At 39.1% G+C, this 27,202-nt stretch overlaps 1 protein-coding gene across 1 annotated transcript in view; it reads right to left on the reverse strand.

The window, feature by feature from the left end:
• Positions 1 to 11,957, reverse strand: part of aatkb (apoptosis-associated tyrosine kinase b) — a 60,517-nt gene extending 48,560 nt beyond the window's left edge. Inside the window, exon 1 of the mRNA XM_041974759.1 lies at positions 11,465 to 11,957. Coding sequence (XP_041830693.1) covers positions 11,465 to 11,540 — 76 coding nt within the window. The 5' untranslated portion in view covers positions 11,541 to 11,957. The remainder of the gene's footprint in view (positions 1 to 11,464) is intronic.
• Between the last annotated feature and the right edge of the window lie 15,245 nt (positions 11,958 to 27,202).

Raw genomic sequence — 27,202 nt, forward strand, 5'->3', positions numbered from 1 at the left:
AATGGCAGAGATGCTTACGAGTCCTTTTTTGCAAGTCCAAGTCAAGTCTAAAGACACTTTTAGTTGTGAAGAGTAATCTGCCATCTCTGCTTTAGAAGACTGCATTATAATATCCAAGGAATCTGAAGTCCAAACTCAGTCTGACCAGCATTTTCTAACAGCACATCTGTAGCTTAAACCGACGGATACTCAGTCCCTCTGATCTGGAGCAGAAAATATTCATTTTAAACTTGTTTTAAATTAAATAAAAAAAATTAAAAATTTAGATTTTCTAGTTTAATTAGATCCAATTCCTGCAGGTCCAAAAATATTCTTTTACATTCTTTAAATCGGCAACATTTTTTCTAGCAGACCCAGTAAAATTACAATGTTTACAGTTGGTCTGATCCCAGTTTGGTCCCAGTTTACCATCCTGTCAACTGGGATTCAGCTTCTTCAACTTATTTAACAGCTTTTTTGTTTGTTTGTTTGTTTGTTTGTTTGTTTTGTTTTGTTTTTTGTTTTACATAAAATGAGGAGAGGTGATGTTCACATAGACAACATTACATTTCAGTCTACTGCCTCTTTCTTTTAAAGAATACCTTGAAGGGTTTCTTTGCCTTTTGGGCAGTTTTTATTTATTTATTTATTTTTTTTTATAAATTAAAACTTAACAAAAAAAGCAACACACAAAAACATGTCTTTCCAGCCACTTTCTTAGATTTCAGCAGCTTTTCCAGCCAGAGGGAGCAGCAACAACCTGCCACATCAGCCCTTTCACACAGAAACTGCATTTCATCACACTGACACCAGCTGGACTGAGTTATGATGCTGTGAGTTTCATCACTGAACCTCACAGCATCAGTTAAAGATGGGGTTTTCATTCGTGCCCCCATGGAAGCTTCTAGGTTGAACCAGGATAAATTAACAAAAACTGAGATGGGTCATCTTTGTCCTGAAGGTTTAAATGTTTGCCACCAACTTATCTTCAGTCACTTTTACCAAAAAATAAATATATAAACTTTAAAAAGCTTCAGTCAAAGCTTTAACTGCAGTAAGTCGAGAGAAAAGACTCATTTCTGTTAACTTAATCCAGTTTATATAAAAGTGAAGGAAAATTTTTGTTGATGTTTATGCAACATGAATGTGTCAAATAAATGCAGATAGATGATTATGTAATACCTGTAACAAAGGACAAAGCAGCAGAATGACTAAATGTAACCGTGCCATATGGTAAAATCACTGTTTTCAATCAATAAAAAGTTTTTAAAGTCCCTGCAAACTGGACTCCATCTTGATTTCAGAACTCCACACAACATATATAAATTATGAATATTCTGTTTTGCATCTAAATTATCCCATTGTGACCCAGTGTTGCCAAAAAGAAGTCCAGGATTGAGTCTAACTATTTGGTGTGATTCCAGCCGGCTTTCCATGCACCATCTCAAGTTAGACATTAAAAAAGTGCCCTGCTGAGGCAAGGAGATCAAACCTCAGTTCTGGATTAAAATCTGATGCAGCAAACCTGTTACTCACATGACTGATCAGCTGTTTCTGCTTCTAGAGAATGAACACGATCAATACTCGCTGACAACAAAAGAAGAAGCAGAAAAAGCCAGGCCTTTGTTCTCATGTCTGCAACAGTTTGGGATTCTGTGCAGGTTTATGAAACACTGAAATTGCAAAGTAAAAAATGTTTTTATGCAGCAAAGAAAACTCATTTCTTCTTCAGCTCATTGCTTTGCTTTCAGAACAGGAGTCCGGGCTGCTGAAACACATCCCAGCCGCTATGTGATGGGAAAACTCTCCATCCCTACTGCCTCCTAGGACAAAAACCTCAGAGAAATTCAAGCAGTCTCATCAGAAGCTGCAGACTCCATCATCAAGGCCTGGGGATGGAGCAGCATCACAGGGGAGATTTAAACAGGCGACGGGTGTCACACTCCATCATCCAGCCCATTAGTCAGACCCAAAGCAGAGCGATGGAGGCAATGGGCTAATAAAACCTGCTCAAGGGCACCACTGCAGCGATCCTGCACCAGGAATCTGAGCTGGAATGATTCTGTGTGCAGGCACATTAAGGGAAGGACTGGGAATGTAGTAAAAGTCAACCCCCTCCAGTGGCTTGTAACCGTCAGCTCTTCACATTACATGCAGGGTAAAAATGTTTGTGATCAGTTCAGTTGATCTGGCTGTGATTTAAAATGGTTTAACTACTAATAAAGTTTTTATTTTCTTAGATCTAAGAAGGAAAAACATTAATTACAGCAGCTTTTAAAAAATAAGTTAATTGTTTTATTATATTTCTAGACAGGGAGCAGCTTTCTCCAGCCTCTTTAATTGATTTGTCTAAATAATAACGAAGGAAAAACTAGTCAGTGTGGGACACAGATGAACGATCAGTGATAGAAAGAGTGTTTAAAGGAAATGTTCCACAGGGATTGATCTTTAGCTCTTTAGATCTTTAGTGATACTGTGATATTCTGTCCTGTCTGCAGCTCAACATGTTCTCAAGAAAAATTTAGATTTTCTCATTTCTCAGCATGAATACCGGCAATCAATGTAAATCTGCAGTTTTCTTCACTTCTTATTAGCACACCATTCATTAGGGAAAGATCTCAAACAGCATCATGTCTTTCTTCTTTTTTTTAACTAACGTGTCATCTATGCCGGTGCAACCTGTTTTCCCTGAGGACCCCTTCATGCATCTACCACAGAGCTGTGGACCCCCCCACCTGCTCCGCATGCTTGGTTTTATGCTTCTCACCATAAATTATGCATTCTGGCTTCCTCCTTTACTTTGATAAACCCGAAGTTATGCTAATAACCAACAGCTTTTTTCCTCGCCAAATTAAGGACAAATTCCTAAAACATGTCTCATTAATGAAATGATGTAAAGTTTCTTCAGCTCCCAAAACACCGCTAACATGTGACTGAAACACCCACATGAAAAAAAACTTAAGCAAATACACCTCAGCTCTTCTCTGTGTGGACATGGCCTTAATTTTAATCACACTGCTCCTAAACAGTCAAATGCCTCCCAAAACCCTCAGGCTGGAAACCACTGACCTGCACATTAACATTACTTATGAAAGGAATCCGCATAGCTAATTTTGTTTAAATACAAGATCACAATTTCATTGGACAATATCATCTTGGGTATACATGCACGCAGCAACAACTAGATTATGATCCTTAAACAACTGAGTCTCTGCGGATGGGACGGAGTTTGGTAGATCGTTCCACCACCGGGGAACAACAGAGGAGAAGAATCTAGCTACTGATTTTGCGCCACCTTGTGGTGGGAGCACTAGGCATCTTTCACTGGCAGAGCGTAACTGTGGAGAGGGAGTGTAGTTCTGGATTAAGGAGTGGAGGTAGACTGGAGCCGTTTGGGTTATTGTTTTGTAAGCCAGAAGCAGAGCTTTGAATCTGATGCGCTGCAACTGAAAGCCAGTGAAGAGCAATTAGCAGCGGAGTGACATGAGCTCTTTTGGGCTGGTTGAAGACCAGACTTGCTGCTGCGTTCTGGATCATCTGCAGAGGTTTAACTGAGCATGCAGGCAGGCCAGCCAGTAAGGAGTTGCAGTAGTCAATGCGTGAAATGACCAGAGCCTGGACCAGGAGCTGGGTCGTGTGTTCAGTCAGGTAGGGTCTGATCCTCCTGATGTTGTAGAGAGCAAATCGGCAAGATCGAGCAACCGAGGCAACATGGTCCTTAAAGGTCAGCCGGTTGTCTACCATGACACCAAGATTCCTGGTAGAAGACGTAGGCAAAAGCATGATAGAGTCAAGCTGCATGCTTATCTGTGGCGGTAAAGAAGGATTGGCTGGAAAGACAATAAGCTCGGTCTTGGACAGATTTAGCTGAAGGTGGCGATCCTTCATCCATGCGGAGATATCAGCAACATGCTGATATTCACAATGAGACGGAGTCGTCAGGTGGGAAAGAAAGGAAAAGCTGAGCATCATCTGCATAGCAGTGGTAGGAGAAACCATGAGAGCTAATGATGCACCGTGTGAGGAGGTGTATAGTGAAAAGAGAAGAGGGCCAAGTACTGAGCCCTGAGGCACCCCTGTTGACAGACCATGTGATCTAGACAATCCCCCTCACCAAGATACTCTAAAGGATCTTCCTGTGAGGTAGAACATAAACCACGAGAGGCCAGAAACTTGAAACTAGAAACATTCAAGACATTCAACAGTCAACTTCTATTGTAAATTAATAGAAAACAGGTCATGTATCTTTAAAATGTCAGTGTAAGAAACATCCAGTCTGGAAAGTATTAGCATGCTGCTCCAGGATAGTACCTGATTTCATTATCATTTTATCTTAATTAATATGATTAAAAATGCAAAAACAATTAAACAAAGTGTAATAGGAGTTCATGTTTCAGCATCAGACAGGGATCTCAGCTGTACTTTAACTGGATGACACTTATGTTATCATTTATCAAATCCTTCTGAAAATGTGATCATTTTCCTGTTGTTAAAATGATAAAGTTCCTGTTCCTGTTGATAAAGTTGTGATTCTGCATTATTTAGAGCAATGTTTTCTATATCTTTTTATAGTAATTACTATAGTTATTAATTCTGGTGCACATGGCCTAAAGATCTCTGAAATTTAAAGTTTTAATTAGAGGAAAATTAGTTTGCATTCACATAAAAAACTGATGGAGACTGATTTTCCATCTTAAATGGGCGGATTTGCTTTTGTTTGGATTTAGTGTTACACTTTTGTGAATCGTGTTTTGTTACGTCTGTTCTGTGGAGTCTTTGGATATATTTATATTTATTATTCTATCTTTTTTTTTTAAAGTTAAATCAATAACTTCCTCTGTGCCTTCAAAAAAAGAAGTTTTTATTTGCTCAAAAAAAGAGGTCATTGCTGCATTCAGTCTCTATTTTTAGATTATATTATGTATGTCATGCCTTCATCCCAGCATGCTCTTATCTATCAGGCTATACCTTCTAAGGAGGATTAACAGGATAACTACGCTACACTTTCTGCTTTGAATCAGCTGCAAAACTACTTGAATCTTGTGGATCTCATCCCATAGCATCACATTATGATCAGATTTTATGATTTTTTTAAATGTGTAGACTGATTGCAATTTGTAAATATTTGTAATTTATTAAATATTGTTTAGTTTTCAACAGTCTTTTCAAGTAAAGTATGAATACACTAAATAATGGTCATGTTTTCTATGTAAAATCAGAATCTTTACAGCAACTCTCTGAAATATATTAAGCTGCAAGTAAAAAGCTCTAAACAATAAAAGCACTCAAGTAATTCAGTTTCATTGCACTGCTGCTTCATCCCCAATTCTAATTATTTTGGTATGTAAGAGAAGCAAAGTTAAAAGTCTGACACATCTATAAACAAGCTGACAGCCCACGAGAGATAACCTTCCTGTCTCCACCAGCCTGTCGCCTCACAGCAAAGATGAGTCTAGTCCCGCCCTCTGAATGTCCCACAGTCTTTGAACAAACCAATATTTCAAAAAAGGTCATTTCATAGCAGTTTTCCAGCTTGACAAAGAGCTTCAACATGCAGCACGACCCTTTCAGTTAACTGTGGTATCGGCTCTGGGTCTCAGACAGTAGGAGGGCCAAACCTCCCACACGCCCTGTGGACTGAGCTGCATCTCAAGTCATTAGCAGAGCAGCAATCAGTCTGCCTGCATGCTGGTGCAACTCTGCAGCGAATAAACCCGGCCGAGCATCTTCAGACAGGAAGCTGAAGAGGCCTGAAGCGAGCTACTGAGTCCTCTGCGCTGCTGTGTTGTGGGTGATTCTCTCCTCCGTAGAGCAAAGCAAACAAGGGGAGAGTTTCCCTCCAGGATCAGTAAGGAATTACACATCATTATTATTTCATTAAGTGTGCCTTTGCATTTCCACCAGGTGTTACACCGACTCATCAGAATCTGGAGGGATGAACAAGTTTCTATTCTTCTCTCATTTGTTAGATCATTAAGCTGTAAGACATAAATGATCCACAGCAGACATTTACTGCTTAATAGTGATCAAATCATTACCTCCACCAAGGAAGTCATGGCTGATGAGGTTTGTTTGTTTGCTTTAGCAGCATTAGGACTTGATGGATAACTGGCACATTAATAGGGATCATTCTGCATCTGTTTCACCTCATGCAGAATGAAGGATTTGGGGAATTCAACCAATAGCACCAAAGGGCTCAGGTTAATGGGAATGAATTGGGATTTGTCTGTTGTTTCATTTCAACACAAAGCAGATCTTTGTCCTCTCAGACTTTTATCTTTTCTGCAGTAAGGGCATCAACAGAAGCAAAAGCAGCTGACAAGTCAGATTGTTCCATGTGGTTCTCAGACTGCAGCAAAGTACTAGACATAGGTTTGCAAAGCAACAGCACAGAAACACCTTCAAGGTCTTACTCAAAAAGTTTTGGATGGATTTGCATTAAATTTTCACCAGAGAAGGCGCAGAGCTGCAACCTTGGAGTTATTCACTTATGATTTCGATCGAGATGTGGATCAAAGTTGTTTTTTTTTCTTTGCTTTTTAAATTCAGCTTTGGCAGAGTTCTGCAGCCTCTGATGCTCTTGATGCTCTGATTTCTGCAGGATTTCTCACTTGTTTGAGGCATTTGACAGAATTGACAATTAATGGAACTGACAACAACATAGATAATGATGTGGGTCCACAGTACAAAACGTACAGTGGGTGGTGTAAAGTGTAAATTATGGGAGGTTAATGTGATAAAAAAAAATGTTGGGATGTTATCTTTTAAAGGCAGATGTGGATTTAAGGCAGGCCTTATACCCATAAAGCTCCACTCGGCAAAGCAAGTTTGTTCAGCACAACACAGCAGCCAGACCAACATTCTGCTGCTACGATACTCGTCAGGACAGGTTAAAAAGAAAAGAAAAAGGCAGATGTGAGAATGAAGACTGAGACTGCAACTGAGTTTTGTTGCAAGTGATTTCAATTGAAAAAGAAGACAACGTTAACCATAAACAGTACTTAAACGGCAGTGTTGTGTTATTTTAAAGCAGGGTGTAATTAGTTTGTTTAATCATTGCTAACTAAAGAATCACTTGCATTTAATGACACTTATTTACATTAACAGTAAATTTTCTTAAAGCCTTTTGCTGATTTCCTCACTGAGGTGCCCCTATCAAAGGCTAATTCTTCATCCTGTCTCTTTTCTGAGTTCTCTCCAGCCAGTAAAAGTCAGTGTGATGTTGACTTTTGTGCTGCTAGCATGTGAAGTTAAGGCTGCTGTAAAGTGATTCACTGAGATGGAGAGAAACAAAGTTGTGAGGTATAGTGTTTCACTCTCAGCAATGTGGATAATAAATGCCACTGTGCAATCAAAATGAGTCAGAAGCCAGGAGTTTTAAACTGAAGGTTATGCACTGCTACTTTAAACCATGACACACACGTATTTAAACAAGGACACAGATTCAGTTCATTTGAACTACCATGAAATCTGACTTCATATTTGTTTTAGATGTTGTCTTTTCTGGTAGCTGTTAGCTTGGCTCATCTATAAGAATTTCTCCCTGAGTTTCCAAACTGAAAGCTCTCCAACTGCCATCTCCTGTAGGTAAGATGCTGACGTTTAAGCCCACAAAAAGAGGGAAAAAAGGAAATTTCCCTTTAAGCCTGGACGGCATTATACAAATACAGTGGTGTCATGATGAGTCAGCATGTACAGTTTGTCCTATCACCTGATTTACCCCCTTTAAGTCCTATTAAGCTTCAGTAGTGCTCACCACTTACTGTGCCTTTGCTGTATGAAAAGCAAAAAGTAAAAAGAAACTTCTGAGCATTTTAAATTGCCCAAGAGTGGTTAAATCTTACCAAACCTTGCATTACATGGCTCGATAACAGACACAATGAAAACACCTCAAAACTGTTTATAAATGAGGACATTGCATCTGACTTGTGTATCTGCATGTTTTACACCAACATGAAGCTTTTTCCAATTAAGCTTGATAGAAATTTGCCTTAATCACAACAGCTGGACTCTAATTTCAGCAGAGGTGGAGACGATTGAGTCAGAGTATGTTTGTTTTCCCTGAAGAAAAATACTTTTTTATGCAATCAGGGCTGATTCTTACAAACACAGAGAGGCTCTCTGTGAGTGCAGCAGCCATTAGCAATCAGAGGCACGTCTGCAGCAGCCTCACTTGAAACACTCACCAGCCTTTCAGCATGGGAATGATGATGTTCTGAAGACACAGGAAACACAACAGAGAGGAAGGAAACAATATAAGACCACAGTGGTCCTTTCATGTCACCAGGTCAGGGAGAGTGTCTGTGAATTGCTCCTAACCGGAGGTTTGGAGGTGCAGATCAGAGGAAGAAAGCTTTTAAAGCTTGTTCAATTGCTATAAATGACGTGCATCCAATTTGTAGTCTATACTTTTTGCCCTTCATTTCTGCAGGTTGAAGTAATTCAGTCAATCCTCCCTTTCCTTTCAGTGAAAGCATCACCACCAACAGCACATACCATCCTCATGTGTCGTCCTTGAACATAAAAACCAGTCATTATACACACATATGTCTCAACCTACTGGGCATTCATTTCCCATGAGAGGCCAGCCACACTGACTCAGGTTTACCTGCATCTCCAGCTCCTGGAGCGGGTAGTTTAGCCTGCAGGGAAGGAGGTCTGCTGGGTTTCAAACACACAACATCCTGCTGCCTCTTCCTGCCTGAACAGTATGATCAGAGCGCACTGCTGTACGAGCAGCCAGAAGCCCACAGAGGAAATGTGAAATGGATAACCTGAAGCCCGGGAGACTGGCCAGAGCTGCCAGTAAAATCACTCCCCCTGCCCTCGCTGGGCTGTGATGTCATCCTCATATCCCTGACACTATCATCCATCCAGCCAGGAAGATTCTCTTTCACTTTGGTGAGTTTTGCTTTTAGTTATTTTTCAGTCCGGTCAGGCAACATTTCCTTCCTTCCACCTTTCTTCTCTCAACCTCCCGCTTTCTTTTTTTTTTTTTTTTTTTTTTTCACCCTCCCGTTTCAGTGAAGGAGGTGGAAATCACCAAAAAAGCAACAAAAAAAAGCCCATCTGGCTTGAATGCCAAGCAAATCTTTGGTTTACTGTACATTAAAAAGAAAACAGGACTCTCTACCAACAGATTTGTTACTAAAAAATATGCAGAAATTCAGGCTTTCACATTAATTTTTACAGACAACATTAACAAACAACTCAAATGAAAATCATGACTTTCCAGGCCTGGAAAATTACATTACATGTCATAATGTGACTGTTAAAATTCTGAAAATATTTTAATTTTCTTTTAACATGAACCAAATCATCGTCAATCAGTATTTATGAATCACTTCCAAATGTGATTTCAGCACCACGGTCAGCTCCATGACAGTTTCTTATTAATACCGAAGGGAAAATAAAACATGTAAACACAGCTACGGGACAGAATAACATCACACACTGAGCTATTAATCATTCAAGCATAAAAAAGGCTCCTCTAACTCCAGGGATGAACCAGTGCTGTGTGGACACACAGCAGACAACTACGAATCTATTTCAAATTGGATCTTTGGCTCTCTGAAGACTTTGTTTGCAGATTGTAACAAAGAGACATTTGTTCTTTCTTGTTCTTTCCAACATAATTTTCCAGTCAGTATCTAAGAAACCCTTCCCAAAGACAGCAGAGTTGACAAGAAATAGAATTTTAGCAGCAACAAGGTGATTCCCAAAGATCTATTTACTGAAAACTTAGCATGTCTCACAGGGTGTCCTTGAAACATTTGAGCAAACGGGACATGTGGAGGACAAAAACAGAAGTGTCAAAACAAAGAAAGTACAGCAGATAAACAAGATCTGAACTCAACAAATCCAGTAAAGACCTGAATCAGGATGTGAGAGATGCATCTGGACTGTCAGTTAATCCATCTACTGTTGGTGAAGCCTCATCAGAAATGGTCTCCATGGAAACGTCGCTGTCAAGAAGCCATTCTTAAGGAAGGGAAACAAGGAGAAAAGGCTGAGGAATGTCACATGACCCAAGAACTGGACTGAAGATCAGTGGAAACGGGTCTGATGGAGGGATGGCTTCTCCCCAGAACCCAGACCTCAACATTAACAAAGCTTTGCAGACCAAATATTCACTTTCAACTTCCTTCAGATTGGACAAACTCAGCTTTTGCCTCATAATGCATTTCCATTTTGTTTGCATGTTTATTCAATTAATGCCCCTCATTCAACAGACATTTAAGAAATGTGCCTCAAGACTTTTGCTCATTACTGTATAGCCCAGTGTTAATGTTATACTGGTTATACAATAGCTAATGGAGAAGTAAATAAACTCCAAATTTAAGAAAATTGACAATATTTGCACCAAAGTTCCAAATGGGATCTTTATTATGTTCAGTTTTATTAATTCCCTTATCCTTCGGAGAAAAGAAGAAAGTTTTCTAACTGATCCGCAGCAGAGACTATAATTCAGCACTAGAGGAGAAGATTTAACCCAGTGTTTTCCAATCCAGGTGCTCAGGACCCCCGACCCTGCATGTATTAAACACATTCCTACTCCAACACACCTGATTCAAATTAATGAACTTCCTCATCAAGTTCTTTGCAGCCATTCATTTAATTCAGGTGTTAACGGGTTACATCTAAAACATGCAGGGCAGGGGGTCCCGAGGACCTGGATTGGGAAACACAGATTAAACCAATTCAATGAATGTGTTTTGAAAAAAGCAGGAGAGTAGCCTATTAAGAAATTCGGGTTGCAAAGACAAACAGCAGAGGGACGTAAAAAACAGGACACCAAGAAGAAGAAGATCAACATTTAGCTCCTGTTTTATGGCACACGAGACAAGACACGGAACAGTCTCAATTATTAAAAATCAACCAGAGAGAAGAAGAGTAACTCCATTTATCATCTGCTGTTTGAAACTAAATGAGACTGCTGGCCTCTTGGTTACCATAGAAACCACCTAAGCAGTAGCTGCTATGCTGCATCACTGTTAAAAAAAATAATAAAAAAAACAGATAACAATTATAATTATTCATTTCTGCTTGTTTCACCATAATCTGCCTGCATTCATCACACCCTTCTTTCTCAGCTCTAATTGGATCACTCTGCTACATCCTTCTATTAGGAAGCCTCTCCTCCTCCTCCTCATCCTCACCTTTCACCTGAACTTTTGATTCAAGCATCTTTAAAAGAATCAAACAGCAGTTGCAGGTATTCATTTACAGGTCTTTACCAATTTTTACTTACCTTTTTTTAATTTCACATACCAGCAAACACATCAAACACACACACACACACACACACACACACACAGCTTCAACAGTTACTGATAAGAGTGATTACATCATTTCTACATGTTCCAAATGTGTGCCTCGTTTTACAGGTTTAGGAGAACACAGATGGAGTGTGTTTTGCGTTTTTCAGCGACATTTTTTTCTTTATGAGTGTTATTGGGATGGAAGTGGAGGAATGTCGGCTTACCCGGGTTGAAATGTGAGCTGAGGGCAAAGCCGGAGCTGAAAAAGGCCGAAGACATCGTCGCGAGGAGCAGCAACATCTTCACAAACCGGCGCTGCAAAAGCGAAAGAAAAACTGCGGGGCTTTCTGGGCAGAAAAGACCGGGCCACACTACTTCAAGCGCACGGCTTCATCGCTCCTCGCGGCCCCTGGTGATTCAGCAACGCGTTGCTTCATTTCTTCTCATCTGCACGTTCAAAGACACCGGAATTCACTAAAATGAGACCTTTTAAATAGTACTAAATAATAATGTTCCTCCAGATCTATCGGGCTGAGACTGTCGCTGCAGGAAAGGCGAGAAGGATGAGGAGAGGGAAAAAAGCGCTCCTTTTCACGCGCCCCTTGACTGCGGGGAAATCGCGTCTTGCATTGACACCTGTGCAAATAAACAAACCAAATCAGAGCCTCGGATTTTGGCTCCGAGCCGCTGGAGCTGTCCGAGGTGCTGACAGCAAGAGCGCCATCTTGCTCCGTAATGCGCCCAAATAGAATTTCTGGAGCGTTTTTGCGCCGTGGCTGCAGGGGGGAGGGGGCGTTTGGAGGCGGCGGATAGGCTATTTATGCTGCTGAAGCATCTTCAGCTGACTGAAACATACAGTGCACAGCTGAGAGGACTGGTTTGAAGCTAAAACAGGCTCATTTTCATTCTGACTCCAGAAGCTGATCCATGATTTGACATGATCTTCAGCTGGATCTCCTGACTCAGTGGAGAAATTTAATAAAAAGCCCACATGAGCAGGCTGTGATGTAACACTGAAGAAAGGCACACAGCAGGACCTGGCTCTCTGGACTATCCTTACTCTAATCCTGTTCATACATGTTGGGTGAGCCCCCACTCCCCCATGCAACAGCATTCATTCTTTCTTCTGACTCCCTCGTCCTCTCTCGCCTCATCCTGTCAGCCGAGGGAGTCAACTTTTCTTTCTGCATCTTACACGTTTACTATGTTTGTGATTCTTCGCCCACGCTGAGCGACAGAGATGTCACAGACTGAGCTGGCAAAACGGGATGAAAACAGATCCGTCTGAGCACAAATACCATCTTTGTCAGATTCTCCATCACTCCTGTTGTACAGCCAGCTCCCTGTTGCACAGATGAAGAGTTATGTAATACATCATATATTATTCAAAGACATACAGTCTCAGTGATTTTCTCAGCAGGAATACAAACAGACCAATGACTTAAAGATACAAATCGCAAGGTCTATGAATGGAAGGAATGAGGCTTGGTTGGCAAACCATAACAAATGTTTAATTAAAAGTGCTCTTTGATTTATTCACGTTCTTTTTCTAACCTTTAGCTCAGTCAGCTGATGGCTGGTTACTACTTAGTTCATTTTTCTACATCCTCCACCTTTGTATGAAACTGTTGTGCAGTTTTGTATAAAATCTTAATGTTCTGGGCATCAAGAACAGACCAGAAACTCAAGTCCCAAAAACTCCTCCAGTAGTGAATTTCCCACCACTTCGATGCACTGATTAAGCTTTGCCAGTTTAAAGTGACAGCTTTTGGCTAAAACTGAAAATTGCAGACAACTGAATATTGACCACAAATCCTACTTGCACACAATTCCAGGCAAGGTTCATTTATTTGTATAGCACATTTCATGTACAAGACAATGACCATATCACAGAGGTATTTTGGGCCTAAACTGTTCTGGGATCAGGAGGGTTTTAAAATATATTCTGTGACTGTCTGGAAATCAGTGTGAAGATGTTAAACCGGTGCGGTGTGTTCATATCTCTCCGTCCTGGTTAAAAAGCCTAGCAGCAGCATCTGGATGAGATGCAGCTATTTAATTCTACAAAAAATAAAACATAATACTATTTTGAGCTTCACAAAATGTCATGTCAAATGACCTACAAAGATTACACACATACAAAAAATTAAATAATGCCTTATAAACGTTTAGCTAATATTGTCTAAATTTCAGATTTAGACTGAACTACTAAATTAATTTAAGATAACACTGAAAATTAAATACAGAAAATAAAATAAAATTTAATCTGATTCAATTAAAAATTACAATGAAAATATACATGAGGTTTGTATCAGACATGCAACAACCTCATGAGAACATAATAGACATTACTGTACCAAAGGAAGTTTGTAGAAGAATTTAAGCTGGTTTTATACTTAATTTAAACGTTTTAAGTGTTCAAAAACAAACCAGAGTGGAGGCAACATGTAAGGAGACAGCAGCTTCTTATATTCAGATTTGACTGATTTAAATACAACCTCCCAAGCAGCTACTCAGATGTAGCTTTAAAAACAAACTTTTTAGCTTAACATAAATTTTGACACTTGAATTAGATCAAAATAACATTAAAAAATCTTAAATGTCTTAAAGTGAAAACAACCAGAATCAGCCAAAAGAAGAATTCTAGTCAAAGAGGTGATGGCTGTGAGACAAAGACGAGGATTTTCTATTGAGCAGCAGGTGAGTTTGAACATTTATCCATCTTTAGCTGACCGTGACCCACTGCTGGAGGAAACTGGAGCACCCAGAGGAACTATTTTATAAAATGGTCTTGGATTTATGCTTCCACATATTCTATTTATTTATTTATTTATTTATTTGTTTATTTATTCCAGCAGCCAGCATCTGATAATTAATTCTGCTTAAAGTTGGAGTACCAGCCTGCTCAAACATTGTATAGTTGTTAGATTATTTCCATATCAAGTTAACATCATCACACAGCTCTTGCACATGAGCAGACACAGAAACTGTGAGTTGCCTTTAATCAAACAGAATTATGGGCTTAGAAAAATCAGGCACTGAGCCTTATTGGCTTGTAGGTCCAGGCATGGAAATCATTGCATCATTAATGAATCATACAGCACAAATACTGTATATTTTCTGTAACTTCGTGTAGCTTTAGAAGCAGTGACTCAAAGAAAGGGAACTGATGAAGAAGATGGATGAAAGATGATGACAGTGTGCAGTTTTACATGTTGCTCAAAGCCTCACTCTGGATGCTGGAACCATTCAGTGAGCATTTATGACCAATGGGAGCTTCTTCATTTGTTTTCTTTTTGCACAACCGGGAACTCAGAGCTGAACGACGAACCTCAAGTCTAAAGCGACAGAGAACCAGCAGAGTATAACCTCAGCTCCAAGTTAGACCTGACCCTTCGTCTGTACATTTAGATGCATTTAATCTTTGTCTATCAGCACAATGTCTGGACAGGATGCTTTGATACATCTTTTCTTTTTTTATGAGATTAGATTTCCCCAACAGGAATCTTCACTCACTGTCTTCCCTTTTCTTTACTGTCTCTCCCTCCTCCTCGTCACGTCATATTTTGCTCTCTGAAACATTGTGTTGCATGTCTACCGTTTCCCTGGAAACAGAAAAGAGAGGATAAGATGGATTTCAGTAGAGCAGAGAGAGCTTTCCAGTCACCTCACATCTTCCATCAAACATGACAAGTTTTAGGCCAGCCACACTTCATCTGTGTATCTTTGTGTTTGTTTTAATCAGAAGAAAGAGGCTAAAAAACGTGTTGGGGAAAGCAGAAATCAAATTACATCCAGTCCGGGGGGCGGGGGGACGTGTAGACTTTGGGTCCAGCTGGAACAGCTTCCCGTGGAGCCCTTCTCTCTGCACCCGGACAGCTGTGCAGACCGAGTTAGCCCTCTCTAGTTTCAGCGGGGGGCTTGTAAAAAAGAACAAATCGGCCTCAGCTTGGAGCCAATCCAGCAGCCTTCTGTCAGATATATATATAAAAAATATAATAATTTCTTCTGCTGAGTCAAAACATGTCATGATTTTTGGGAAACTTGTCAGATGACGGATAGATATCTTTATGTAAAAAAAAACAAAAAACAACCCCTCATCACATTCACATTTACATCAACCAACACTTTCGCTTTGATTTTCACATCATGACACATGTTCACATTATTTTTTGGCTATATATTTTGAAGATATCAAATGTATTTTAAACTTAGGTTAAGATATAAATAATGCAACATGAAACACAGTGACTTTAATAATATTATACAAGATCACTGAATCTGTATTACAATTGAGTATCTGAACGAGGTTCCTGTAATGATGTTTAAGATCCCGCAGGTGTCATGATTGAGCAACACAGTGACAAAGTACCAGCACAGTATCAATACAGTTTGTGTAATGTTAGTGATGTTACACCTGACACAAAAGCACCGAAGCCTGCGTCGAGTAAGTGGGGCGGGTCCAATGAAGCCCGCATCGAGGCCCATATAATTTATATATATGTCTGTGTGGGTATACATATACACATACATATACATATACATATATATATATATATATACACACATATATATATATATATATATATATATATATACACATACACACACACACACATATATATTAGTGCTGGGCAATGATTAAAAAATTAATTGTCATGTTAGGTGCAAAGATCCTTTTTCCTACTATGTGAAGACGCAGGAAATTCTACAGTCTGCAGCTCCGGAGCAACAACTGGCTCTCTGCACAATGGCTCTTTATATATATATATATATATATATATATATATATATATATATATATATATACATACATATATATATACATATATATAAATAAATATAAATTTCACAATATATAAGAATGACAAACAATCAAAATATGTACCTATATAAAATCTACACATACAAGATTAAAAAATTATAGGAAAAACATAGATAAAAAAGGATGAACCTGAGCAGTCAGTGCAAATTCTAGTAAATGTTTGGGACAGAACTCACAGTATTTGTTTCCAAACAATACTCTCTGCCCATAGATGCTTCTGTTGTGTTCCCGGCTCTGGTGTGTGGCAGCGGTGGGCGTGCCTGTTGCCTTGGCTACCGGATCTTCACCTGCAGCGCATTCTGCAATCAAGCAGCTCATATTTAAGGACTGCTCAGCCATCAACTCATCGGCAGATTGTTACCTAACCTGTGGTACAGGTCTCGGCCGTTTGTATGTTCAGACCACCACTTCTAGCCTGTTTACTTAAGCTTATCTTCTTTGCTCTGTTGCCCTGCCTGCCCGCCTGTCTGCCAGTCCGCCTGCCCGCCTGTCTGCCAGTCCGCCTGTCTGCCAGTCCACCTGTCTGCCAGCCTACCTGCCTGCCAGCTTGCCTGAACTTCTCCTCCATCCTTTGGTCTCCTTATAGATAAATCTTTCATCCACTGCACTTCAGTGTCTGCGCTTGGATTCCCATTCTCCACCCGAGATCACTAACAGCTTAACATGAATGGAGGGTGTTGGACATCAGACTTCTATGATGTCACAAATGTTATTTATTTTATTTTCATTTTACTCAACTGTACTACTTCTTATTTACTTATTTATTCATTAATTTATTGGGCTTAGCGTGTACGTGTATTGGTGTGTGCATGTGACTGTGTGAAAGTTTTCATTGAGTGCTTTTATTCCTATGCTTTTTATCATGTAAAGAACTTTGTGTTGCCTATGGCATGAAAAGCGCTTCATAAATAAAGTTAGATTTGATTTGATTTGATGAAGGCAGTGTTAAAAATTTGTATATAAAAAATGGCTCACAAATGAACGGCTCACAGCTATGAATCGGTTCCCATCGTTCATTTAAAAGAGTTGTTCAAAAGAATCGATTCGTTCGTGAACGTCACATCTCTATCACGCATCAAAAGATACTGTCAGAAATTCCCAAAATAGTTAAGAAATACATTAAATTTATTTTTGTTTTGGGACACACCTCCTTTTATTAATGTACAAAATAAAAACAAAAGCTAAACTTTGCACAAAAAGTAAGGAGAATTTAGTTTGGTTGATTTCTTCTCTCCCCTTTAATAATACTAACTGGTGTTGTATTATACTTTGTTAGAAAGTCTGATCAGTTATCTTAACAATGAGGTAGAACTTGTAAAAATAGTGCTTCTTTGGAATGAACAACACAGCTAAACGTGTAGGTTGTGCTCCAGAAATGTGCCAAAATCCCCTGAAATATTCACATGATGAAAGTTGGACCTGATTGATTAAAATATTTTCAGTTGACTAAGATCTCAAAGGCTGATTGTTGTTGTCATGGCAGGTGATTGTATTTTTCTGTTGCGAATAATGGTGAAAGCTGTTTCTTAATCTGTAAGTACATGTTGCATTCTGCAGGGTTTTTCGTGTCTCTCTGGGTCTTTTCAGGTCTAGTTTCCCTACACTGCATGGTGGGAATTACATTTCTCGATGATTTGACTGCAGCTCACACACAGTGACAACAGAAACAGCTTTGCATGTTCACACATCATTAGGAAGACATCTGCAAAACTGTAGCGTGATTATCCAGCTAATATGCATCCGTGAAATGTGATGTCTGAGCTGAAAGAGCCTTTATGGAGTCAGTTTCAGTTAGACTCCAACACTCACCTTCATCACTCACTTCAGGCATCTTAATGGGATTAATTATTCTTTCCATCATGTCAAAGGTTTTGTTTTTGTCAAGCAGTGGGACTACTGATTATGGAAAGATTAGGGTTGTTACTCCTCAGTCCTCAAGCAAAGCGACACCAACATGACGTGTTATCACACTATGAAAAGAATACCAAACCTTCATATAATTACATAACTTTACGTATTTAAATGTTTGATTAAAAAAAACTTACTCATTCACAGTTCACCTGATGGTAAGATTAGAGATGGTGAACATGACAAATAACACAAAATGTCCCATTTTAAACCAAGAGTTACTAAAGCCAACAAAACACCCGTGTGCATGACTAATGTTAGCATAACGTATGTAGCACATAGCTGTAAACTCACTTTAAGAAGGTTCTATTAACTGTAAAATGTCAGTTTGTTGTGCCATGCAACAGTTTTTTGGAGGATTTGTGTCCAAACTAAACAATCATGGTGAGTATTTTTTACTTACTTAATCACAGCTGCAGGTCTGAGCTGCAGACTAAGCAGTGCAGCCACGCTGAAAAGATGGCGGTTAACTTCAGCTACACAAACTGATAATGTGGCACGTTTTCACAGGGTTGTGAAAATCGTTAGTCGCTTTTTTAAGTCGCTAGAGAGGTCTGAAAACTCGCTAAAAATAGCGGGAAAGTTGCTAAGTTGGCAACACTGGGTCAGACTGTGGCCGAAGAATTAGAAGAAGAGCGACCACTGACGTCACTGTCCTGCGCCGCCTGGGATGGCCAATTCAAATTGAATTTTGCGGGTTTTGCAGGGAGACATGAAAACGAAAAAGCAATGTCCTTAACGTTTTCTTTTTAGTTGTGTCTTAAAAAGAGCAGTTTTGAAGCTGAAAATAAAACAGTTGGGATGATCTATTATTAAGTTTATTTATGAGTCAAATAATGCAGCTATGACCTTGAAATGAAAAAGTTTTCTGCTATTTTATTTTTCAAATTTGACATTTCAAATTGAATTTTGGTACCTATTTGCTGGGGCATGGAAAGCTTCAGCCATCTTAGCAAACCGTAATCATCCTTTAATCATTCTGTTTTTTAAGGGTGCAATCACACCAGCATAGTTCGCTAGATTCGGTCCAGTTGGTGACTCGGTCCAGTTGGTGACTCGGTTCAGTTGGGGGTGCAATACTCTTCCGGACCGAGATTGTTTTCATGCTGTACTTCTTTAACAAATCAGATCTTTTAAATAACATGTTCCACTTTCCACCAGGGGGGCATTGCTCCAAGATTTAGTGAAGGAAAAGACGAGGGACATTAAAAATACGTCAAGGCCATGCACTGTACTGTGATTGTGTAAAAATAACTCAATATATGCTTAAGAAATCAACACATTCAACCTGGAAAAGGTTGTTTGTGATGGTTAAAGCTAGGGATGGTCCGATCCGATCCACTGGATCGGTATCGGGTCCGATCCAGGTCAAAATGACTGGATCGGGCATCGGATTTTTTTATTAGAACCCGTCCGATCAGATCCATAAGCCCAAACTATCTTTGGGGGGGAAAAAAAGTCATACATCTTAACTTGACTTTGCGCGACCTGCCGTAACAAAGGGGAGCTGCCCGTTACCATGGTTGCCATGTGCCTGTTTTCCTCACGTGAGCAGCAGAAGCCAGCAGATCTGTCGTCATGTCTGCTGTGTGGAGTTACTTTGTGTTAACGGAGGAGACAACCAACATATTTTGTTTTCAGTGTTTACAAACAGTTCAGGAGAAGCACTATTTCTGTTTACCCTTGCTTCTCTGTTTTTGATTTGGTGCAGCAAATCAGATGCATAGCCTAGATTTTTGTTATGACTTTATGTCTTAAGAAGCCATGTTTAAGTTACCAGTACCTATATTATTATAGTGATGATGCTATTATTTTATGTTAATTTAGAAAATTATTTATGCAGGTTTACAATGTCATTGATGCATAAGGTGATTTTTCTTTTGACTGGGATTATTTTATTCAATTTAAATATTTGCACTAAGTTGCACTTTTACTTCAAACATTTGAATGGGGCAGCTAGGTCTGTTGTGTTTACAAATGCTGCTATATCAGATGTGAGCTTATAAGTTTTAATAAAGCCACAGCAGTTGCACATGACTTCAGTTGTCACATATTTTCTTTCTTTCTCTAGGGGACCAGAATAGTTGTTGTACAGTGAATTAGGTGTTTTTTAGATGTCAGTATCAAACAAATTACATCCACGACATATTGTAAACAGCGTTTAGAGTGACAAAAAGAATCGGATCGGTATCGGCCGATCCTCAAAGCTGCAGTATCAGTATCGGTATCGGATGTGAAAAAGTGGTATCGAGCCATCCCTAGTTAAAGCATCAAATAATGTGAAAAATCTGAATGTTAACTCCTGTTTACAAGAGAAAAGCAACTGTTTCTGCACAAATGTACCAAAAATATATTTATAATTTGCATGAAATGGCCCTTTAAAATACATTACATTGATATTCAGCTTCCTCTGCCTACTTGGGTCCAAAATGCCGACACCTTCTTTGTTTTTAAGACAAATCTTAAAGTGTCTTCGATAAAGCTTATATTTAATTCACCACTTATTTCACCCTGTTTATTTTAAAGTTTTATTTATTCATATTTTATACTTATGCTCTTTGAATATTTACAGGTTGTTTTATGGTGGTGTTTTGTTGTTGCTTTATGCATTTTGTGAAGTGTTTGAAAAGTGCTATATCAATAAAGTTGTTTAATTTTCATTTGTTCAGTCTTCTCAAACTTGTTATTTAACACACAAACACTGGCTACATGTTAATAATGAGAAACACAGCTACTCAACTTTGTACACAGCTGAATACCAAACATTTGAAGATATTTTTCAAACTCAAGTTTTTGGTTTTAAGTCATTTAAAGCACGAAGTCAGTCTGCAGAGGAAAGTCTAGTATTTAGTATTTAGGCTGATCTCAGATTCTCAGGATTGATACACAGTAGGAATCAAAACTCATCACAAACACTGACAAGCTTCAGTAAGCCACTAGAATGTTGTTTTTTAGTGAAAACTAAAGAACAACATTCTAAAGGCTCAAAGAACATATTTTCAGAGCTGAAAACAAATTCTGGCAGACATCAAAGCCAGCTATACAGTAACTATCTGAACTATAGCTGATGTACTTACAGCTGCTCTGCACATGTTAGCAACTAGCATGTGCTGATAGCTGATGTACTTACAGCTGCTCTGCACATGTTAGCAGCTAGCATGTGCTGATAGCTGATGTACTTACAGCTGCTCTGCACATGTTAGCAGCTAGCATGTGCTGGTAGCTGATGTACTTACAGCTGCTCTGCACATGTGAGCAACTAGCATGTGCTGATAGCTGATGTACTTACAGCTGATCTGCACATGTTAGCAACTAGCGTGTGCTGATAGCTGATGTACTTACAGCTGATCAGCACATGTTAGCAACTAGCATGTGCTGATAGCTGATGTACTTACAGCTGCTCTGCACATGTTAGCAGCTAGCATGTGCTGATAGCTGATGTACTTACAGCTGCTCTGCACATGTTAGCAGCTAGCATGTGCTGATAGCTGATGTACTTACAGCTGCTCTGCACATGTTAGCAGCTAGCATGTGCTGATAGCTGATGTACTTACAGCTGCTCTGCACATGTGAGCAACTAGCATGTGCTGATAGCTGATGTACTTACAGCTGATCTGCACATGTTAGCAGCTAGCGTGTGCTGATAGCTGATGTACTTACAGCTGATCTGCACATGTTAGCAACTAGCATGTGCTGATAGCTGATGTACTTACAGCTGATCTGCACATGTTAGCAGCTAGCGTGTGCTGATAGCTGATGTACTTACAGCTGATCTGCACATGTTAGCAACTAGCATGAACCTAATTTTTTCTGCCCAGCAGCATTTGTTTGTGAGTGTATGACACAAGGCCAGTAAACCTGATTACCTGCCTGTGGTGACGCTGACAGGAGGCCCTGCCCATCGCTCTGACATGGTTCATCTCTGCCATGGTTGTTTCTAATCAAAGTGGTGAAACAGCTGAGGTTTTCAGCCTCCTCTTCCTCACCTTTGAAGGATTGCAATTGATGTGAAGTCAGTTTTAATAGCTGAACAAGCCTTTAGAAACAGTTTATTCTGATTGAATTGCTGTGTGGCCTAAATATCATGAAAATAACCGTCAATCTCTATATTATTATTTTTTGCAGCTTGCTTTTATAATTGTGAATTTTTAATAGTTTTATTCTGGTATGTTAACTGCTCTGTAAAACTCTTTGGGTTGCTCTTATGATCTTATATTGATAAAGAGCTATATAAAAAAAGTTAACTTGAATAATAAATTATTGTTGGAAAGTGACAGCAAATGTTCCAGATTTATTAATTTAAAAGAGCCAGTGTTTTATACATGGCTAAACACTGTGTGCAATATGGGTGGATATGGTGCAGGGGGTGGTGGGGTTTGGTGGGTACTCCTGTGCTAACCTTTAAAACAGAAAGAAAGAACTGTACTTGTGTTGATTGGCTGATCATTGGTCTTTTGTGTTTGTGTGTGTGTGTGTGTGTGTGTGTGTGTGTGTGTGTGTGTGTGTGTGTGTGTTTATGTGTGTAAAATGAGTCAAGTTTAAAGCTTATCTTTTCTCTGCCACAAAAAGGACTTTTTGTGTTAGCTTTAAATTCTGTAAATAGAGTTTTGTTTTTGATCTTGGAAAGAGCTCAAAGCTGTTTTGTAATGGTTGCCAGACACCTAAGAATTCCTGTATTTCACTCCCTGTTTCTAATCAAAGTTACAATGATTGTTAGTGCATTCTATTGATTAGTCACCGTACACTATCTTCTGTCTTATCTTGGCAAATAAAGATTTCCTGGATACGCCTCTGCTGTGAAAGGGGAAAACTAACAGCTGTTAAAGATGTTGGTGCTCAACTTAAACTGAACCTTCTTAAATTATTAATGAAGCTTGCTGAACAAATCTGCTCAGAATAAACTTGTGCAACTTTCACCAAAACTAAAAAAAAAAAAAACTCAATCCCTGCACACCAAGATGTTAAAGCACTCTTCTGGTTCAGTTACTTTCACAGACCTTATAAGGGGTGTCGTCCCAGTTAAAATGTGTACAGTGGCATCCCGTCTGGATCAGGAAGTGCCAAGAGGATGGCACCATTGGGAATAGCAAGACAGATGCAAGGCCACTGGTGGTCGTTTCCACCCTGAGAAGGTCAGGCCTCGGTTCTGGTGAGTAGCAAAGGACATGTAATATGTAGGCAATGGTAAACAGGAGGGTCGAGGCAGTAACTTGTAATGATTTCCAATATGTCAGTGCTGTTTACTTGTTTTCTATCTTGGTGTTAACAGGTCAAAGTGGTAAACAAGTGTTTTCTGTTAAGAACTTGTAGACTCAAAGCTGAATGGTCCTCTTTCATCTGTACAATGAGGAAAATGTGTATATTAAAAGAGTTGAAGTACAAATCATTGAGGGGTGTTGGGGAGAGGAATGATGAAACAAACCATGAAAATGCTGCAACACTCGGCTTTATGTTTAGAAGCTTCACTGGCTGCATTTTGTTTTCTGTTTAAAAACAAACTCGCTGCATCTAGCCTGCAGGGAAGGCCGTCTCTGTTCAATCACAATGCTAAATCTACTGCAATGACTTCTAGAATGACACACCCTCTGATATCAGCCATGACAGACATCAAGAGGGGGCTCCACAACAGCCATGATCTGGACCAGCATGACTAACACAACTATGACAAATCAGCCCACCCGGTTTTGGAGGCTGAGATGATTTAAAGCAATAACTTGGACAATACCAAGAAGTGAAAAGAGCAGGTGCTTCTTATTATTATTTAAATCAGGTGGAAAATAATCTCTCTCGAGGTCCTTTTGATCTGTACAGCTTTAAATTACAGAATAGACAGTAGCAAAAAAGGAAGAAAGAAGTGGGAGAAGTAAGAGAAAAATAAAATGTGATTACTTCAGTCCTCAGATAAAACCTGCTGGAAGCTAAAATAACTCTTAACCCTTTCCTTCATCTTCAGACAGAGACTGAGGTTAGGATTTCTTATTTCATCTGAAAATAAACCATTAAACTGCATCTTTTATCAAAATAAAATTCCCCCAAATATATTGCGTCTCCACCAACAGAACAGTGGGTTAATCAGCAGAAGGCAGAACAAACATGAAACACACAGAGAAGCTAAACTGACAAGATTTGAAAATAAAGCTAAATAAAGTGTCTATCTGCCATATGAAGTAGCAGCTGGACAAAAGCTTTATGTCACAACTCAATCAGATATTATTATTTCCTAAACTTAACTAAATATGTTTGGTTTGTTTATAAATTCAAACAAAAGTGGAAAAAAGGAGGAAACAATGCAAGAATATGAGAACAGTTTCCTGTGTGCCTCCTTCAGATATCAGCTTTATCAACCAATAAACAGCAGTCTTACGCTTCTTATTGGCTGATAAATCTGATGTTTATGAGTGATTCCAAAGCTTTTTGTTCATATGTCGAAGAATAATGAAGGAATCTAAAACATGAGTCATGCAGAAATACTGTGAATGCAGTGAAAAAAATTCTAAAAGAAAAAGGTTTCGCACAAGTGGGGAATTGGGAAAATAGTATAATTTAATTTATTTTTGGTTCCCCTCCAGCTCTTGATGAAAATATGTGACTCTTTAGAAACTGAAATATTTATATGCTGGAATGCTGGCGTGTACAAGTCTGGCCTAAGTCTTTGTAAGAAAACTGCAGCCTTCCAGGAGCTTAGTCAACAATCTGTAATTAAACAAGTGCATTTGTGTGCAGTTCTCTCTCTGTGTGTGTGTGTGTGTGTGTGTGTGTGTGTGTGTGTGTGTGTGTGTGTGTGTGTGTGTGTGTGTGTGTGTGTGTGTGTGTGTGTGTGTGTGTGTGTGTGTGTGTGTGTGTGGTTAAACAGTAGTCACCGACTTAGTATAGCATCAACAAACTCATGCTCTTACCAGACCTTGTGCTGTGTGCATCAGTCATTTGGGTATGTTCCATTTTTACATCTGGACAGCCAGATGAGTCATCATGAGGCATCATCACATGCTTTCAGTGTGTCTGTCTGGTGTAGGGGAAGCTTCTCAAATGGGTTTCTCTTAAAACAGCAGCCTGCTGCTGTAACTTGTTTCTGACGGCTGAGAACTACAACAATATGTTGCAGGTTGTGTGTGAGCTGAGGTTTAGCTTTGTCTCTATAGGAAGAAATGAATAAATTAATATTATATATCAAGCTTTTAATCAAAGAATTCATTCTTGTATAAAACACCCACTGAAAACCCACCTGGATACACTGAAGGCTTCTTCTGAGGGAATTTTAGGGTAAAGGGAAGATTTAGGGTTTAGGGCAGGGCTACTCAATTCGGTCCTACGAGGGCCGCAATCCAGCAGGTTTTCCATGTATCCCTGCACCAACACACCTGAGTCAAATTAATGAGTCGTTGTGTAGAACCTGATTGGCTGTTAGAGCCACCTAATTTGACTCAGGTGTGTTGGTGCAGGGATACATGGAAAACCTGCTGGATTGCGGCCCTCGTAGGACCGAATTGAGTAGCCCTGGTTTAGGGAAGATAAATAGTCAATATACCTTTATGTGTGTGAGCTCATTAGAGATGGCAGTCATGCATTAACTGTGACCTCAGTGACGAATGAGGAGGTGCTCATGTGTGAGTCATGAAGACGATTTAATCATCTGATGTCATGTTCAAGTGCAGCAGGCGTTCGGTGCACATGTTCAAAAAGAAGAGGTCATCGGGAAGTCCTTCATGATGCTGCGTTAGGATGGTGGAGAAATTAGACTGAGTAGGAGTATTTTACATAGCAATATTAGGAGAAGATAGACAGATATCACAATTTAGCTAATTATGCTATAAGGTTAATTTTATGTCAAAATTCTGCCTCAGCATCTCAACTAAGCCTAAATTTTGAAATAGAGGGTTTTTCTGTATCATATAGTTGTAAACAAGCTTTATCCTCTTTATCAACAGAAAACCAAGACCAAACGTTTGTCTTTTAACTTCACCAACAGCTTAAAGAATGAAAAAATACATATAAATAGATCAAATGTTGCAAAAATGTTTAGTTTTATTAGAGTGAAAGTTCAGTTATTTCATTAAATAAATAGAAGATTAGAAGAATTAACTAAAACGAAGTGGCAGATTTTATACATTTTTTATGTCGAATCAAAAAATTGAAGCAGGAAAATTTTGATTTTCTGTATAAAATGAAAAATCATGTTCATATTAACAGAACATGCTACTCAGAATATATTATAGGCGTGTTTAAGCCACAGAATCCAGTCAGTGTTGTTTTTTAAGTGCTTTGAAAGAGATTTTAACATAAATCTGTCACATTTTATAATAGGATTCTCTCACTCACTTTTTATTTAAATCTTTCTAAATATGTACTAAAAACCTTTATGTATGCATTAAAACATTCAAACTACTAATGAAAAAGAAAAATTCATGAACCACCCATGGGGGTCCCAGGATAAGTTCATGGGGTCGACAAATCGTAAGCGCCCACACTTATCAAATAACTTTGTGATTTTTGTTAAATTTGTCCAAATTAACATGTTAAATTGAAGTGATTAATTTGTGAAATTAACACGTTAATTTTTGTAAAAAATCTAAATTTAAATATCTCGGAAAGAGAAGCTGATTTGGGGCATGTAGGTGAACCAAATCCACCAAAACCCACTTTATTCTGCTCGCGAACCACTGACTTATAGGATCAGCCCTTAAATCAAAAACAAGAGAAGAAGTAAAATTATTTGTCAGGCTGATAAAGATTTGTCTTTAACAGGTACATTTTGAGCATTGGCTGCAGTCCCCTCAGATTCCCACTGATGAGGAGGCAGAAATCCAGACTGCAGGAAAAGATGGATGCATCAGCTGCAGGGGTGAAGACCCACATTCTGCACTGTGCTGCAGCTGCCTGCTATCACCACTGAGGGTCAGCAGTAAATAAGCCTTCATACCTGAGGGAGACACTCAAACCGCCTGGTTCATGCATTAACTGACTGCTTAATTAACAGAAACTGCACCTTCTTCAACAATCTTTTAAGCTGTGATGACACCAGATGAGATTAGCACAACACAGATGTGTGTTGGTGTGTAGTTAGAGGTACACGTTGCTCCGTGGGAATTATAGGGCATAACATAGAGAATAATTTCAGCTTCAGATTTTCTTTATTTTTTCTTGCTTTAATATGTAAACAAATGTTTATTTTATCTTCATCAATAGAAAAAATGTTTCACTGCAGCAGCTGTGTGTTATATCTTCATCTGGG

Source organism: Melanotaenia boesemani, chromosome 21 (assembly GCF_017639745.1).
Source record: "Melanotaenia boesemani isolate fMelBoe1 chromosome 21, fMelBoe1.pri, whole genome shotgun sequence".
Taxonomy (NCBI): domain Eukaryota; kingdom Metazoa; phylum Chordata; class Actinopteri; order Atheriniformes; family Melanotaeniidae; genus Melanotaenia; species Melanotaenia boesemani.